Below are 16913 nucleotides of genomic sequence, written 5' to 3' on the forward strand. Positions count from 1 at the left end.
TGTGCCACCTGTGACTCGGCGTGGCATTCACGATCGCCTATTCCTTCCGCATTGGAATGGCTGAAAGCCCTGCTTGTGACAACAGTGGCTGCGAGATGATCACGCACTTCCCCTGTGACTGTCCTCGTGTGTCAATAAAAGTGATTGCGACCATGTTCGTAAAACTGGATGATTGCCCTTTCATAGAGAAAAAAGTTCTAGGACACTGGCCCAGACGAGTTTCCGCACTCAAGACCTTAAACGCCCTGCTAAAGCTTTTAAAGTCTTATGAATTGTGTGATCGACTTTGAGAGTTCCGGCGCGTAGCATCGCGTTATTGTGGGAATTTTTCTCACTTTATTTTTTTTTTGGTTCCATCTTTCAACTTTAATTCCTCCTACCCCTTTCCCCATCACTTGGTAGCCAGCCGGTACTTATAATGGCTAACTTCCCTGTCTTTCCTTCCCTTTTCTCTCTCTCTCTTTCTGTCACTGCTTTTCATCGGCTAACAAGCGCTAAACGTTGTCCCTCGACGCACGACGCACCTGCATGTATCTGATGGTTCTCGAACGTTATCGATAGTTTTGTCCATCGGATGTTGTCACCAAAGCTTTTTGTAATCTGATTGTATGCCTGACGCGAATTGTGTAGTACTTTCTGGAAGCTACGCGGACACCAGCGATTACACTTATATCTTTGATGAGTCTTGTATAAAATCCGAAGCTCTCGACCCATAGATCAGATTTTCGACGATCGCCAACTCCACTCGCCGCTGTTGTTGTGCTAGATTGTTAATTGTTTTACTGGGCACAAATTAGCCCAATAAAGAGGTAAATTTGTAACTCATAGTTTCGACATTGTGCCGTTGATCATTTTCACAGCAGCTGCTAAACGAACTGCCCGAGCAGAGGCTCAGCGCCGCCGGCGAGAGGACACTGTCGCTCAGAATCAAATTCTTTGCCACAATATATCCCGAGTTAAAAACACCCAAACATCTACACTCAAAATTTCGCATCAAGGAGTATCGCATTCGTTGGCGAATTTTCGTTCTCGCTTGGTCTTCCGGTTCTTCCTCTGCGCCGTAAATATTTTCGTTTATGTCTTTTGCATAGAATTTATTATACCAACCCTATTCTCAAAAATAAGTTACCCCTTTGTTCATCTTATATCTTCACGAACTGACCACAACTTCAAGGTGGGCATATTGCACTGTCTAAATGGCCTTGGAATGAATTCCTTTATTCTCGAACTGGAAATCACTGGAACCGTCTCCCTGCCTTCATCGCTGCCATCACCGGCGTCAACTAAAATAAGGAAACCGCCGTCGATTTTGTATGCCCTCCTCTCTGTAATGCCCTGAGAGTATACATAATAAATAAATAAATAAATAAATAAATAAATAAATAATGGGCTCCACATCAACCAACTTGACCACTCTAGACAAATGTGATTTGCACTTTATATACTCACTTGGGAGTTGAACGCACTAACTACCGCGAGCGTGTCATTCACACGTAGCAATGTTTGCGCAATTTTCCATCAACAGCGCCGTGTGGTGCCTCCTCCGTTTTACTCTGTCCGTGTCCATTCGCTCTGTTCAACCATGAAGCTATACCAACTCGCCCAATTTTCCATCCTGCTGAAGGTTTCGCGCTCGACAGACGCTCGGAGATTGATGGCGCCCGTGCACATATTTCGAGGCAACAATGGACAACACCAGTCTATAACAGATTGCAACGGAAAAAGATGTTGCGTTCATCCCAAAGAAGTAGTTCGGTGTCCAATGTGACAGCCTGCTGCTGTCGCAGTAAATGCATTCAGCGCCAGAGAAATGGCTGAGGTCTGACGATTTTTATTCTATTAAATTTGCCAAGGCCCATGGCTTATAACTGGGTAGCGTAGCACAATAATAGTAATAATAACAATCCGACCGGACACGCGCTTTTGTGGAATAGCACGGCAGCATACCCGAAGACATATGCAGGAAACTCCTGAAAGTGTTAAATAACATAAAGATCCACCGCTTGGTGAGCGAGCAGCAAGGGCTTGGGAAAGCTCAGAATAACCCAGAAAAACTATGAAGAGGTTTATTCTTGCAGAAAGTTATAGTTTCGTTGCTCTAGACACTGCAATTAGCTTTCCACTGGGTGAACGACCACTTTGCACCTAATTGTCACATGCTACAGCCTTGAAAGGGAACCTATCTCTGTTCACCCACTTGTTCCGATTGCTTAATCGCACACCTCTGCTTCAGTCTGCGTTTATTCCCCTTTCTCCCACCCCCAGTGTAGGGTAGCAAACCTGGTGCTCGTCTGGTTTACCTGCTTGCCTTTCCTGTCCTTGCTCTCTCTCTCTCTGAACGGAATTTGTCCGCTATCAAAAAGTTCGCCAGATATACTAAAACTTTTTTGTTGTTCTTGCTGGTGGTAATAATAATGATGATAATCGTTATTATCCTCACAACAACCATCACTAACGAAAGAGCGACCATTAGCCTGCGCTCCCGTTCAACGGTTTTTAACTCGGAAGCTGAATTACTTTTTTTCTTTTTCTTTTGCAACGGGATAAGGGAGGAGTCTTTCGATGGTGGTTGGTGGCATGGTTGTGCCTTTGGCACCAAGGGCCAGCTTTTACAGACCTTAACACGTGCGCACATAGTGAGCCCACACCCACTTCTATCCCGGAGCAGACATTCTGGGTTGGTTCCAGAAAGCAGGGTTATTCAAGAGAAAAGTTTGAACTCACTTCTTGCACAGCGTTAGTTTTGGCAAAAGCACGAGGTATTCTCAACCTTCTATGACGTCATCAGCCTGCGCGCTATGTGACGGCCCCATATCAATTCTCAGCAACAACAGAAGTCGGAGTGTTAAAGGTAACGTGACGTGAACGTAATGCGAACGCTCTCGCCCGCCGCCTGTTACCGTGACATAGGTGCGCCGTGGCGCCGTTGCCCCGGACGCTGGAAACTTGTAAAATCGAACGCTGATTGATCGACGGAAGTAGCTTCAAACATTGCCTTTTTTTTTTGTGACTTCGTACTACTCACGGGTGCATGACGAATTTTAATTTTTTTTCGTGGAATGCCCTCAGCCTTACGTATTGCCGCGTAACTTATTTGTTTATCCAATTTTGCTGTGCTCCAGTTTGCCGCTATTTATTCGACCTCGCTCTGCCGTGGGCTGGTCTCCTGGTCAGCAGAGATCGTATAATGACCGCTCATTAAGGCGTTGGCACCGGGTTCGATCTCCGAGCAAGGAAGCTTTTTATTCCATTGAGAAACTTTCTGAGAAACCGCTATGGGTGTCATTTGTAGCGCTGTGATACTTACGGTTGGATGAGAAATATAGCATTTCATTAATTTTCAAGTGTAATTGGCTTTCTCATGAAAGGTATATTTAATTAAGCCTCACACAAAAACCATGTTTATTGTCCCGCAAGGAATCGCTCCTCGCAATTTCGAGTCACTTCATGCATGACGCCCTAAGCCGTCCATGAAGAACGGTTGAACTGTGCTGTCTAGCTGCATTCGAATAACTAATAAGGTGTAATTAGTATTCTTGATGTAATTTATTAGCAAAGGTTGGGCGCTCTCAAGCAGTTAAAGAAGCATTCAGAAGACATTCTTTGTGATCAAGTATCTCTTTTATTACACGAGGCAGAACGAAGAATAAAAGATCCAGTCATACCAGCGGATGCATCTCGAAAGAAATAATTTATGACTAGAATCACACAGCACACATTTCCTCATTTTCTTCTCTTCACCTGTCTCTGTATGAAACTCAGAAGCGGTTTACATGATATGCAGAGCGTGATGGCCCGCAGAATTTGATTTATTGTTCCGTGGGGGAAGGGGGGGGGGGGGAGCTCTTACCATAGGAACAGCACCTCTGCAACACAACCACTCTAAGTCACAGTCACTGCTCTATGCTTCTGCTAAAACAGTACCGGTAAATGTTCTGACGCAATGTCAGCGCAGGCTCATAGGGGCACACCTTCTCTCCGTGTTCTTGCTGTATGTGAGCGATCGCCACATCAAAAAATGTGGTACAAATGTTTCATGCCGCTATCAGTGAAAAAACAATAATCAGCACACGAAAGTCACAACAAAAGATGCTGATATACAGTTTCACTAGAACCAGTTCCGGTTGTGCTTCTGCTGTATCTTCAGAGTGTGATGTCTTCAGAATGACTTTTGCTCGTAGTTTTATCGTGTATGTTTAACAGGTGCAAGGGTCCTATAACGTAAAACCATTGCAATCTGTTTTTATTCCAATCTCCTGACCTCAAATTTACGTAACGAGTGACGCAAGCATCGGGTGGCAACCCACAGCGTTGTTTGAACAGCCCCATCAAACGCGCTTCTCGTTTACAGGATGTCATTTTCTTTTGCTTTCAAAGGAAATAGCATTGCCTGCATTGAGCAGTTTTTCTTATCTAATTGGCTGAGATGAGGCGAGGAGCACGCTCTTGCTTATATATAGCTTGTGGTGGCGTGCAACGGAAGGTGAAAATTCAGCTAAAACGGATCCTCAGCAAAGAAGAGCTGGCAGAGCAATGTCGTATACGTGCAGAGAGGCCTCGATAACGTTATACTGCCACGCATAATCTTTTATTATACGCAACTAAATCCATGCTCCCGGCAGCTCCAAGTAGCCAGTGCCACAGCGAGCGGCGGGCCACCATCTTCTCTTTCGCCATGGGGCAGCCACCGGCTATTCAGAAAATTTTTCAGTTTTGTTCGGCATATTAACGCGCCTTTAACGTGTACACGCCACTTTGATGCGGTGAGTTTTTCCGGTTTCGTCGCGTCGCGTGACAGACAGGCAAAGTGGGCGCAGCCCGAAAAAAAATTGACCAGTAGCACTAGCACCAACGGTGCCTTTTTCCCCAATGTCGAAAGAGTCATTGAATGAGAAATTCTTGATTATATTTCGTTCGGTCTAACAATGCATAATCAGTGTGGCAGATATAGCATCAGAGGGGGCATTTTCTCGGTTTTCGTGACGTCGCGTGACCGAAAGGCGCAGTGGGTGGTGGCCCGAAAATTTTTGGACGAATCGTGGAGGGCTGATTGCAGCATTGGAATAGAAAATAATTGGAATAGCTTTACGTTATAGGCGCCCTATGTGTGCTCGTAGATTCCGCAATAATTGCATCCTGAAGCACTACGTTCATGAAGAGCATGGTTCGCGCGCAACACAAGATACAGCCTAACTAATTACACACCTTTCAATAATATTTGTAGTTAGCCTGATGAACGGACTTTGCGTTGTAATGTGAAACCATGCGAAAATGTTCGAGATTTTGATGTTTGTATGCTTGTGTGCACTCCACTGAGTGCTCTATTACATTTCATGGAATACAGTATCAACATAGTGGCGTGAAAAAGGTAATGAGTTAAAAAGAGGCACAGAAGCCATAATACTGGAGTTTTGTTGGTTAGTTCTGACCTCTTTCAACACAAAGCAGAGCCATTTCCGCGTGATACAGATTGGAGTTACACATTCAGCGTTGCTTTCAGGTGAGATTACTGCGAATGTTGTGACCTTGGGACACTCTGCCCTGAGATTGAAACAGAAAGCAACTCGTGTGATTCTTTTTAAGATGTATAAATCGAGTTTCTTAAGGTGGCGCACAATCAAAACACACAAAAGGCACAATACATTATGTTCACTTTTCCGCATCAGTTGAAGATGATCATGTAAAACCCAGCGGCATATCCAGTTTACGCATTCTCGAATGAGCGACACAGTGTCAAGGTGACAGTTTCATTAGCAAATGACCACACACTATTGTACAAGAAAGAAGATTCATACGCCTAAGAAGAAAATTGCTTCACGGACGTAAATTCGACTACTAAATACTCATGTGTTTTAACCGGTGTTCGCAAGAATGCAGACAATGTTATGCGAAAAAAAAAACGAACAAAAGATGAATTTGTTCAAGGAACCGGGTTGAGCGGCGCAGCACTGAGAGAAAATTCCTCCATCTGAAATTTTACATCACATTGAAGGTCAGGTGATGTGGCGCGAAAAAAATACAAATCACTTCAAAGCAAAGAAAAAAACAACATAAACCAAAGAGGACAAACAGAGGCAAATGAAATCTGACCATATGCACCGATTAAGTAAGAATATTCATTTTTATATATATTTCTGGCAGTCGACTGGCAGTATGGAGACTACACTACAAGATTAGTACAATATTCTCTCCAAGTTTAAGAAACGAGCCATTAAAGACACACACAAACAAACAACAAGCAAAAATAAACAAACTAACAAACAAGAACACCGTAAAAGAAAAATCAGTGGTTGTTTAATGCTGCTATGCAGCGATAAAAAAAATAGCAGTGAATAGCGCTCTGTCGTTGTGATGCTACAAAAACGAAAAGGGGATTGAGTCTATCTTGTTTTTCAACAAAGTGACATCCCACGGAGGTATGTATTGTCATTGTGACAATATTTCTTGGCAGCTAACGTGAAGTCCACTAGAGCCAAAGGAAGTGAGCTTCGGATATTAGCAACCAGACGTTCTCAATTCGACAGTATGTTTTCTCGCAGTATGGAGTCAGCTGAATTGGTCTTTCGGAAACAACCTCAGTCTGGGGATATCTTCAGATCTCAACAGTTGTTTCGCGCAGGTATATAACGTAGCACATCATCGACCGCCCGAAGCAGATACTCAGCTGGTTGTCAGTTTTGAAACTGTCACATTTTATATCGGTTATTGATTGCTACATATGCGCGTAGTCGCTGTAAGCCCGGGGTTTACAACAATATTCGTAGAACAATGAAGCCAACGAAAGATAAAAAAGAGCGACAGCCAATACAGTGAAGTGCCTTGTTTTTCTTTTATGCGGTTTCCTCAAGGACAAACTAACAAGAGTGAAGCTGTGATGAGGAAGCCGTCGACCCTGCTTGAAGCTCCGCTAGCCTTTAAAGATACTGACTTGGAGCACACCTTATCACCCTTGACTGCAGCACCGTTCGAAAAAAATATTGCCGCATGGTAATGCGGCCTTAATTTTGATGGATGGAAGGCTGTAAACACCCGATTGTTTTTCTGTAAGTGCCTGGGCTACCGCGATATCATGTTTGATGGCAATTCATGAACCTAAACTTTTTCAACACGAGCATTTCAAGTGGAAAAGTCAGATCTAGCTGAGCAGCGCCAATTATGAAACACGTTTTCGTTGGCAGAGTTGGGCTGTATTGAGGAAGAAATATTTGATCTGAACTAACCAGATAGTGCTCCCGTAACTTATTTCGTGACGAATCACATGTCGGCTAAAAATTAATTTTCTTTTGGTAACCAAGTGGTCGATGCTAGTGGCCGGCCGCTGCTTTGAGTGTTGACTGAAGCAGGAATTTCCTAAAAGGTTAAATTGTTGTATAGGCCCCAAATTCTTTTATAGCCGTGAACAATGAGGTCCTGGCATTTGTCGGACTTTTGGAAGAAATCACGAATACGACAGTTTTTGGGGAAATAAAAGATTTCTTCAGGCCTTAAGGCATTGTAAATGAAGGCAAAAGACCAAACTGTTCGTCCCACATGACATCACCATTTCCTAAAGAGTTGTGAAACTGGTGAATTATGTCCGTCTTTGATCCGATATAAATATTCTAGAAAACGACGCCATGCCTGTTCTGTAGAGACTGATGGTGCTTTTCATCATGCTTCTGATCCGGAGCAGACGCGATATGTCACATTGCCACACACGGTTACATCTTCAATTGAGCTCAAATCAACAAGTGTGAGAGCTTTCAACATGCCTATGCGTTTGGCTGTAATGCACATACCTCAGTGAAATTTGCCATGATAGAAATTTAAAATAATGGCGCTTGAACTCCAGGTTCGCTCAGGCTTTCATGGCCACAGCCTTTCTTAAGGCAAGGAAGAAACGACATTCGGAGTGGTAGGTAGCCCCCCTCCCCCAAACTGTATTCACCCGTTTTCGGGGCCATGGCACGCAGCTGAGATCCCCGGGGAACTGCGTCGCTGCTGTGTCTTTGGCGAAAAGGTGCACTCCACAGAGTTGATCGGCCGCACGCGCTGCACAAGTGCTCGTGTGTGTTTTGTGGAAAGCAAGGTTCCCCGACACGTTCAAGCCGCTTCATAACGTATACAGTAGACAAGCACTCACGCACAGATACGCACAGTCGCAGTTCCGCAAGCACGCGTACACATGCGCACGGTGGCAGCGATCGATGGCAGCACTGCGCAAACACGACCGCCGCTTTGTAAAGTTTCCGCGCTAGGGGGACTCGTGGGCGCGGTGTACAAGCTTACATGCGGCCACCGCTTGAGGCGCGGGGGCACCACGGAAGCGGTACGGGGCGGAAATGAAGCGGTCGGATGCGACAGGCAAGAAGCAAATAAAACGAGCAAAACAGAGCCCGCAAAAAGAACTGCGCGCGTGTCTGAGTAGCGCTCGGTTATGAAAAAACTTTCACCGACAGTGACAGAATATATCTGTTGCTAACAGAAAGCGGCGATAGATGAATCTAATAATGCCATCTGGTGCTCTGAACCGGCGCACCTGCTTCGGTTCCGGCAACCAGATGGTCAACAAGTCGTGGAACCTGTTGCCGGAGGTTTTACTACTGCATTTTTGTTCAGTCTTGTTACACGGGAAGTCAGCGCAGTATAGAGAAATATGGGACAGTACGAGTCACCACGTGACACGATCAAATGATTCGCCAAGGAGCGTGATAGAGACGCCGGCGATGGCACAAAACTGAACTGGAAATTCGAAGATTTTCTTCGGAGGTTTATTCTTAGAGCGCGTTTAGAAAACAGTACCTGCGAACTCAGATTATAATAATGAACTTTAATAATGAACTTTACGTTGTGCATCACTCTCTGGGCGTATGAGCGTCACGTTATATCTCTATCATCAAGGTATAATTTACCTGCTGATGTAAACCAACCAAAGCAAGCCTTGGCGTCATACAGCCATTGTTCTTTACACTCATTCCTATGGCCACACGGTCTCCTATTTTTCGCTGGTGCGCTGTACTTTTTCGATACTTTCTTCGATAACCAAGCAAGTATACGATCATATGATATCGAACGATCATATTAACTACCAATGATATAGTTGTTGTGCTTGTTACTCAACGACTGCCATAGCTTGTGCACGATACTGTAGCCACCAATAGCAGTTCCTTATTTATACAGCGCAGTTACTGAGCTGCAAGCAATGTCAATATCAATAGCTAACAAAACCTCAACCTTCAGCAGCATGGCCTCGTACTGTCGCTTCCTTCATCTCGCCGCTGCATTCCCTGGTGTCAGCTATCGCTTCGTTTCCGCCACGTTCATCATACACCTTTTCAACGTGCGTTCGCCGAAAGTAGTTATAAACATGTGCACCTTGTCTGATGGGCTGCACATTCGCTGTAACATTTGCAAATATGAGGTCGCCGAGCATCCCCACTCCACAACGCCACTAAAGAGAGGCCTCTTTTCTGGTGGCAGCAATAAAGGGAGGGTTGAGAGGTATGCTACAAGTATATTGTGTGGTTTTGAGGACCATCCAGAACAAAGAGATTTCTCTGTGCTCTAAACACACAGAAGCTTGATTCTACCGATGGTCATGCAATGAAAATAATCGATATGAGATCAGCTGCTTGCTATCCGAAAGCGAACACACATTCTGAATAGTTACTGCAATACGCTCAGCACGCGGGAAATGATACAGGTATATTACACTCGATACCCTTGCATACAGGTCTACGTTGTGGCAGCGTATATGGCGGTCACTTGGCCAGCTTCTGCTCAATGGTGCAAAAGAAGAAAGAAAAAACAAGAAAAAGAACAAGGGACCTTTCTGGGACTCCCTCTTCCTGCTGAATTGCTCGTACTTACGAGTACCGTGTTTGTTTCGCCGACCAATATCATATACAGTGTATCAGGCATCGTGCATCGAATTGCCGTTGAAAAGGTGCAGTCCATACACTACCCCGTCCGCGGTCCCCTCCCGTTGAAAGTTTACGCAGCGCAATACCCAGCGCGTGCATGTGCCGTTACAATGCTGGACAAGCCAGCATTACTGTCTGACTGCGGCGGCGGTGGAGTAGCTTTGGCTGCCCTGCTGCTGGTGCTGCTGCTGCTGCTGCTGCCTGCGGTGGCGGCGCGGCGCGGCGGCGGCGCCCTGGCACCGTCAGTTGGAGCCGCCCAGGCACTCGCACTCGTTGTTGCTAAAGTAGGAGGTCTGCATCGAGTACAGCTTGTCGATGGGATTCACGGCCGACGAGGCAAACATGGCGTCCGATAGCGGAGGAGGAGGCTGACCGCCGCCGCTCCCGGCCCCGATCAGTACATCTTCGAGGCCGCTCAAGGACGTCTCGCTCTCCATCGAGATCTCCGACTTGAGGTACGTCGGGTCGACATGTGTCGGCCCATAGTAGGAACCTTCAGCAAAAAAAAGAAAAGAAGAAAGTTATAGTTATAGAACATTATAGTTAGATACGCTGTGAATATTGAAATAGCTTTCTTTGCCTTCTGCAGGGAAGTTTATCGAAACAATCGAGAATTTTAGTGCGTCGGGTATTCCGGCAAGCGTGGGCGGGTTGCCGGGTCAGCGGGGCGTAAAGGTGACCAGTCAGATTGGTGGCGCCAGCTGTTAGTGCAAAGCTCAACCACACAAACACGGAGCCAATTACTATTTTAAAAGGACGTCTTGTTGGGCGAGTTGGTCACAATTCATCTTGGGTGCTAGGCGCGAAAACACACACGACACAAGGAAGGAGACGGGACAGACCTTGTGTCGTGTGTGTTTTCGCGCCTAGTACCCAAGACCAATTACTATATTCCGCTTAACTGCTGGTGTAAATTCTCGACAGCGGCGTAATCGTGGGGACAATTACGCCGCTGCCGAAAATTTGCACCAGTAGCGAAGCAGAATATAGTAGCTTACTGCAACCGCGTTTGTCTGGTTGAGCTCTACACCACCAGGCGGCTGCACCGCTCCGGCAGCTCACGTTTATGCCCCGCCCATCCGGCAATACGCCCAAACCACCCCCGTTTGCCGGAATAGTGGACACGCTAAAAGTCTCCGATAGCCGTAAAAGCTAATTTTACAAGAATGGCCACGCTAACCACATCCACAAGGGTGACAAGATCACTGACAACGACGCGGATTCATGCATCATGGTGTCTACCGCATATATGACGCATTTCTGTTGAATTAAAATTTCCTTCAATTTAGTGATTTCCATTGGTTGACCGTATTTCTATCGCTGGCGTTACAAATATCCATTGAGAGAAGGTTGAACACAAACGCCTGCAGGCTTTTGTCTATACCTTTGCCAATAAGTTCATAAGAACCGTTTTCTACGCGAGTTGGTGCACACTGTAACTAGTGCAAAGAGCGAAAACGCAACACAAGAAGACATACACGGGACACATGTTGCTGCGCGCAAGGTTACAGAAGAACGTCTCTCTCTATATTTTGGGAAGCAAAGCACTGCGGCTGGGGAGTAATGGTAGAGTGCCCGTATCATAACCTCACAGCTTTCCGCTTTCCTTCGAAACCCAATGTTAAAGGGACCGTGAAACAATTTTGACAATTTTGTAAAAACGTACTGAGTCGTTAGAGTAGGTCCTTTTGATCATTATTTTGACCCATCTAAGTGCTCCGCGTAAAGCGTGTAATTTATTATAAGCTTTTAAAAATGTACATCGCTGAAGATCGCAGCACACTGCTCGGCGGAATTTTCAGCCGCCCCTACCCATATGACGTAAATCACCCACTAGACGTCTGTAGGGCGACATATCCGATTGACTGCCCAGGGCGCGTCATCGATAATTTTTCCACCTTTATGGTGAACAAATGATGTTCGTAATAGTTGGAATGTTAGTTAATTTGTTAATATAAAGAGAAAGTAACAGAAAGAGAATGCACAAGAACAATTTCTCACTACACTTATGTACTCCCAGCGCACAGCAAGCGTCGTCTGCTTGTGTTACAACGTGCTCCATTTTGACGCGAGTTCCGCGGTCAGAATCTGTCTCAGTCTTTTCGCGAGCACTATGATTCGACTTTGTTGCGTTGTAGGCTGCAAACGTAGTGACTGGTAATATGTCAAGCTGCGACATCGTGTCCCTCTGCAAGGCAGCAGACGAGCGGACCGGCTGCAGCGCATCGGACTGCCGCTATCCGATCGGCGCAAGGATTTGCGCGTTTGCGGGCGTCAGTTTACACGGGAAGATTACTACCGCAATAGCGTTTCGTGAGTCCGGTATTCGGGTAAACGCAAGCGCAAGGGGACAGGGCCTGCCCATTTGACCGTGCCCTTTAACGAGATGAGCAGAATCGCAAATGTGAATGGTGTGCACGGTGCAGCCACCTGGCGGCACAGAGCTCAACCACTCACAGTAGCAGTAACGAAATGTATTCTTCTTTGCTGCTGGTGTAAATTTTTCACAGGAGTGTACTCATCAACACGTTGTTTTTGTAAATGTTTAAAATGTTTTACACTTGGTTAGAGCAATATTAACGCTTCGTTTGGCTGGTTAAGCTTTGCGCCAACAAGTGGCTGGACCGTGCAGACCGATCAGGCCGCTCACGTACGTCTACGCTAAAGTTGCTTCATCAGCTTGAGTTTATGCCTCCAGCCATCTGTCGAAACGCCCAGTTTGCCTGTGGTTACCGGAATACCAGACACGTTCGGCGCTGCGACAGAATGCTAGCAACGCACGCTGCTTTGATAGCTCTCGCTTGGGGTCGACTGTCAAGCAGCTGGCGGAGAGTTTGGAGAGGCTTCGCGCACTCGCTCCGAGAGAACCGGAAGTCGACAACACGACGTGCCATCATGACGCAGAGCCAGTGAAGGCGGAGCTTAGCGCCGTTTATTCGGCGAACGAGTTGAGGAGAAAATGCATGACTATGGAGGAGAGTAACTTGTAATCGTCCGTAGCTCTCTTAATGTGAGACGCTTCACGCAAATTGTGGTGCGAATGATTAACTTTAGCCGTACCCTATGCATCTACAAAATTTGTCCGAGCCGTTTCAGGGGCCCTTTAACGAGAGCGTGGGTGGCTGTCGTGACTTCGAGCGAGAGGCGACTGCGCTGTGAGACACCACGTGTCACTGCGTATACCTTGAAAGATGTAGTAAAACCTGATTAAATCAAGCAAACTAGGGGAGTATTTGTCCCCACCCCCTTTCAAAAGGGATGCCAATAAACGCGATCAACATCATCATCACACTCATCATACAGCCTTGAGGCCAGATAGCTAAACAGAAGATTCGTAAACCTGGGCGAGAGTATGCAAATTCTACCGCATTTATTTATTTATTTATTTATTTATTTTTTGACAGCACGGAAAGACTTCAGGTGAAAGGTAGAGGGTGCGCCGGGTAGATTGCACACGGTACTGTATAAAGTGTACTCTCCAATTATTGACTTCGTGCTTGACTAGAGGCTGCGGAGCAAACAGGTTTTGTTTTTTTCTTTTCTTTTTCTTTTTTTTAATGGCTACCACGCTCTGAAAGCTTTCAGTGGCTGTATATCAAAGCTTTGGCACCGGGGGTATATGATGTCGGTTGTCTTTCATCCGCTACCTTGTATGTGTACACAAGTCAGCAGCGTACGTCACGCCATTTTCCCCTCTTCCCCATTTGAATTTTTTACTGTGGAAGCAGCCGCGATCCTTCTGCATGTTGAAAAAAGGAAATCTCTCTTGCGAAACAGTAAACGAAGTCTCGGAGCCATGGAGGGTCATAAAAGGCAAATATCTAAAATATCCAATTTTCAAATACAGAAAATTTCCAAGCTATAAAATGACCGAAACGTAAGGTAGGATTCGCTCTGTCATTGTTAAAGTACAATACCAGCTGCGGTAACGCAATAGGTCACATTTATGATTGGTGAACTGTAGCCAAGTACTGATAAAAAAATTGAATGAGGTTGCTTTCAAGAAGAAATAAAATGAAGTATGACTAATATGATTCGATCTTCCTACAGAAAGACTCACCACTCTGTCGGCGCTATTTGCAGGAGTGGGGCACCCTCTTCGTGCGGGCATCTGACTCAAAGCAGGCGGTAGCGCACAGCAGAGCGTGACCTCCGAGATCGCCGCCACAGCGTAGGGTTTCTACGCAAGTATAACCCCGTTCGTCGCGGGTGATTTGAATTACCGAATCATTGCGTGGCAGACAAAGTCGCGATTTTCTCTGCAACTAAGCCACCTCACAGAATAAAACCAATTTTGCGTACTTTCAAGAAGGGTAACGTAATGATCTGGACTGATTCAATGTTTGCCTTTAGTGTCCCTTATAAAAACTTCTCCGATATGCCGTGCGATGGTGCTACTAATCTTATGAGAGGCGGACACCGAAGCAGCAAACAAGCGACAAGAAGACGCCGTTGCGTAGCGCCACTGAACATATATGATAGTGAAGGCTGCTCCCAACTGATACCTAGTCGCCGCAGTACCAAGTGACCTAGCGTTCCCGCACGCAATAGCATAGCAGGATTCTTTAGTCTCTGTTCCTTTTCGATGCGAGTACTTCGTACGGCACGTTGTGCCTCACGGCCTAAACCCAGTATAGGGCAGACAGCCGCAACAGTCGCCGATTGTGAGCGTGCAGAGCGGCACGTCGAGAATGTGCTCTGCATAGTGGGAGTGTTCACACCCCCTGATACAAAACAGTCCGAAAAAAACTGACTTGGAAAATGCAGTCTCTAAGAGTTTGCTGAGAGCATCGAACAAAGCCTCACTCCGCTTTTATTACTAACGACTGCGCCTATAGAGAGTCCATTACGCGCGAGACGACTAGGGCAAAAAATAAAGCAAGAAAGGTAAAACTAAAAGTAAGCTAAACAAATATTCTCTTTTGAGCAACTTCAATTTCATGGCGTGGCTTGGAGCGCGAAATACAGTGTTGCGTTTCGCGAACAAACGCTTGTTCAAGCGTTTCTTCGCTGTTCGCAAAGTGCGTGTGCGTCTATAGACGTAGTCGCTTACCGTCGTGATGCGTACCGTAAGGGAGTGGTTGCAGATGGTACGGAGAACCTACGGCAGACGTTTCGAGAAGGCCTAGCCTCGAGAAGGGCGGAGCTGCAAAAAAAAAAAAAAAAAAAAAAAAAGAAGACGTTGGTGTCTCTTGAAAACGAGCGTCGTGAACAAGAACCTGCTGCCCCTTCACTGTAAAGAAAGAATGGAGCGTTGCATGGCAACTACTCATCTATGTGTGGAGTAACTCCTACCCTCATATCTTTAGCTCCGTTTCCAAGAATTATCGCACTCCCCTATGGAATATATTTGCCTCTGGTGGGACCAATCAGAGTGGACGTATTCGATTCGGGGAATGCCATAGTCCTCGAAAATGGAGTTAAATATGCAACAATTAGTTATAGGCTACTTCCACTTAAGCGAAGCTTTGACGCTATAAATCGAGATTTTGCTTTCATCAGCCTGCAGAATTTATGTCTCTCGATTGGAACACATGTAATTCAGTTTGGCTTGGCAGCTGTCTAATCAGAGCAAATCTGCGTTTCCCATTGTGTATAAATAGGAAAATCGATGTTTCCCCCGAGTTAAAGGTCCCTCATAATATAGCCCTCGTTATCGCACTCACCCCTTCACCCGTCGTGTGTTTAGAGGGACCATCTCGTGTTTAACGACTTCGTCGCCGGAATACTGCTCCACTTCTACGTCCGACAGCCGCTATCACGTTTTTTTTTTTTTTTTCGCAACCAGGAATACCTTATCCTGAAGACTATTTCGCACGCTTTCTTTGTGGCATGGGTTTTTGTCACTGACACAAAATCAGTATCCTACGCAATACTGTTTAAATCGTAAAGGTAAGCTTGAGAACAACAGTAGCAGTGATTCGCTGATTAACATGTCTAAGGCATCTAGAAATAACACAAGTGAGGGAGAATTTTTTTTTTTAGCAATGAAGCGGGAACGGCGTAGATGACTATGTATCAGTGTCAGTCACATTTAAGTCAAAGGACCCAAGCAAAAGTAAATTTCGGAAACACATTCCCAGAAAGCTGCACTCCGTAAACAACGTGAGAAAGTGCATGCGTCGCTGGCACGAGCGTTTGCGTGTAGAATGGTAGGCAAATGTGCAGCATCGCGTGCCTTGCGAGCGTTATGTGGCTAAAATTTAAGTGCCCTGCCTATTCCCCGGAACAACAATTGTAAATTCTTAGAACAGCTTTGTAGTAACTACTAAGAAGGGTAATAAGAGCGTAAATATATATATTTCCTCAGTAGCTTGGCACGGTAACGTCGAGCTAGAATCAGTCTTCTCAACGATATGTGCCACTAACCCGTGCTTGTAATTCTCAGTATACTGAAACATCAATTAATATAATGCTGCGCCTTTACAAAAGATTCCACTTCGATGCGTGGTGTTTCGGTGGGATGGAGCAGTGAGTCACAAGTTATGTAGAAAGCCGCCATGGTTGCTTAGTGGCTATGGCATTGGGCTGCTAAGCACGAGGTCGCGGGATTGAATCCCGGCTACGGCGGCCACATTTCGATGGGGGCGAAAACACCCGTGTACTTACATTTAGGTGCACGTTAAGGAACCCCAAGTGGTCAAAATATCCGGAGTGCCCCACTGCGGCGTGCTTCATAATCAAAAGGTGGTTTTGGCACGTAAAACCACATAATAAGTTATGTAGAAGAAATAAATGACCTTTTTACTGTCTCCCTTTTAATCGAAAGGAGTAAAACCCTGTGAACACATTCGACGGACTTTTGAGACTTTTTACTATGCCTTCTCGTAACCAGAACGAAAAAAATCACCGCCCCTTCCAGTCTGTGAAGATGGTCGAACAGCGCAGCTGTGCTAGTTACACCGAGCGTTACAACCGAGACGAGGTCGGTTTGCGCGTCTCCAGCACGCGCTTCGGGATCGGCCTCCCGGCGCTGCCGTTTAAACTTGGCATCTCCGGCACGCAGCTCGG

At 45.9% G+C, this 16913-nt stretch overlaps 1 protein-coding gene across 1 annotated transcript in view; it reads right to left on the minus strand.

Moving 5' to 3' along the window:
- Positions 1–3599: 3599 nt before the first annotated feature.
- LOC126516700 (LIM homeobox transcription factor 1-beta-like) overlaps positions 3600–16913 on the minus strand; it is a 250506-nt gene continuing 237192 nt past the window's right edge. Inside the window, exons 8-9 of the mRNA XM_050166798.3 lie at positions 14956–15048; positions 3600–10395 (exon numbers count right to left, since the gene is read on the minus strand). Of these exons, the coding sequence (XP_050022755.1) occupies positions 10145–10395; positions 14956–15048 (344 nt within the window). The 3' untranslated portion in view covers positions 3600–10144. The remainder of the gene's footprint in view (positions 10396–14955; positions 15049–16913) is intronic.

Source organism: Dermacentor andersoni, chromosome 1 (genome assembly GCF_023375885.2).
Source record: "Dermacentor andersoni chromosome 1, qqDerAnde1_hic_scaffold, whole genome shotgun sequence".
Classification (NCBI taxonomy): domain Eukaryota; kingdom Metazoa; phylum Arthropoda; class Arachnida; order Ixodida; family Ixodidae; genus Dermacentor; species Dermacentor andersoni.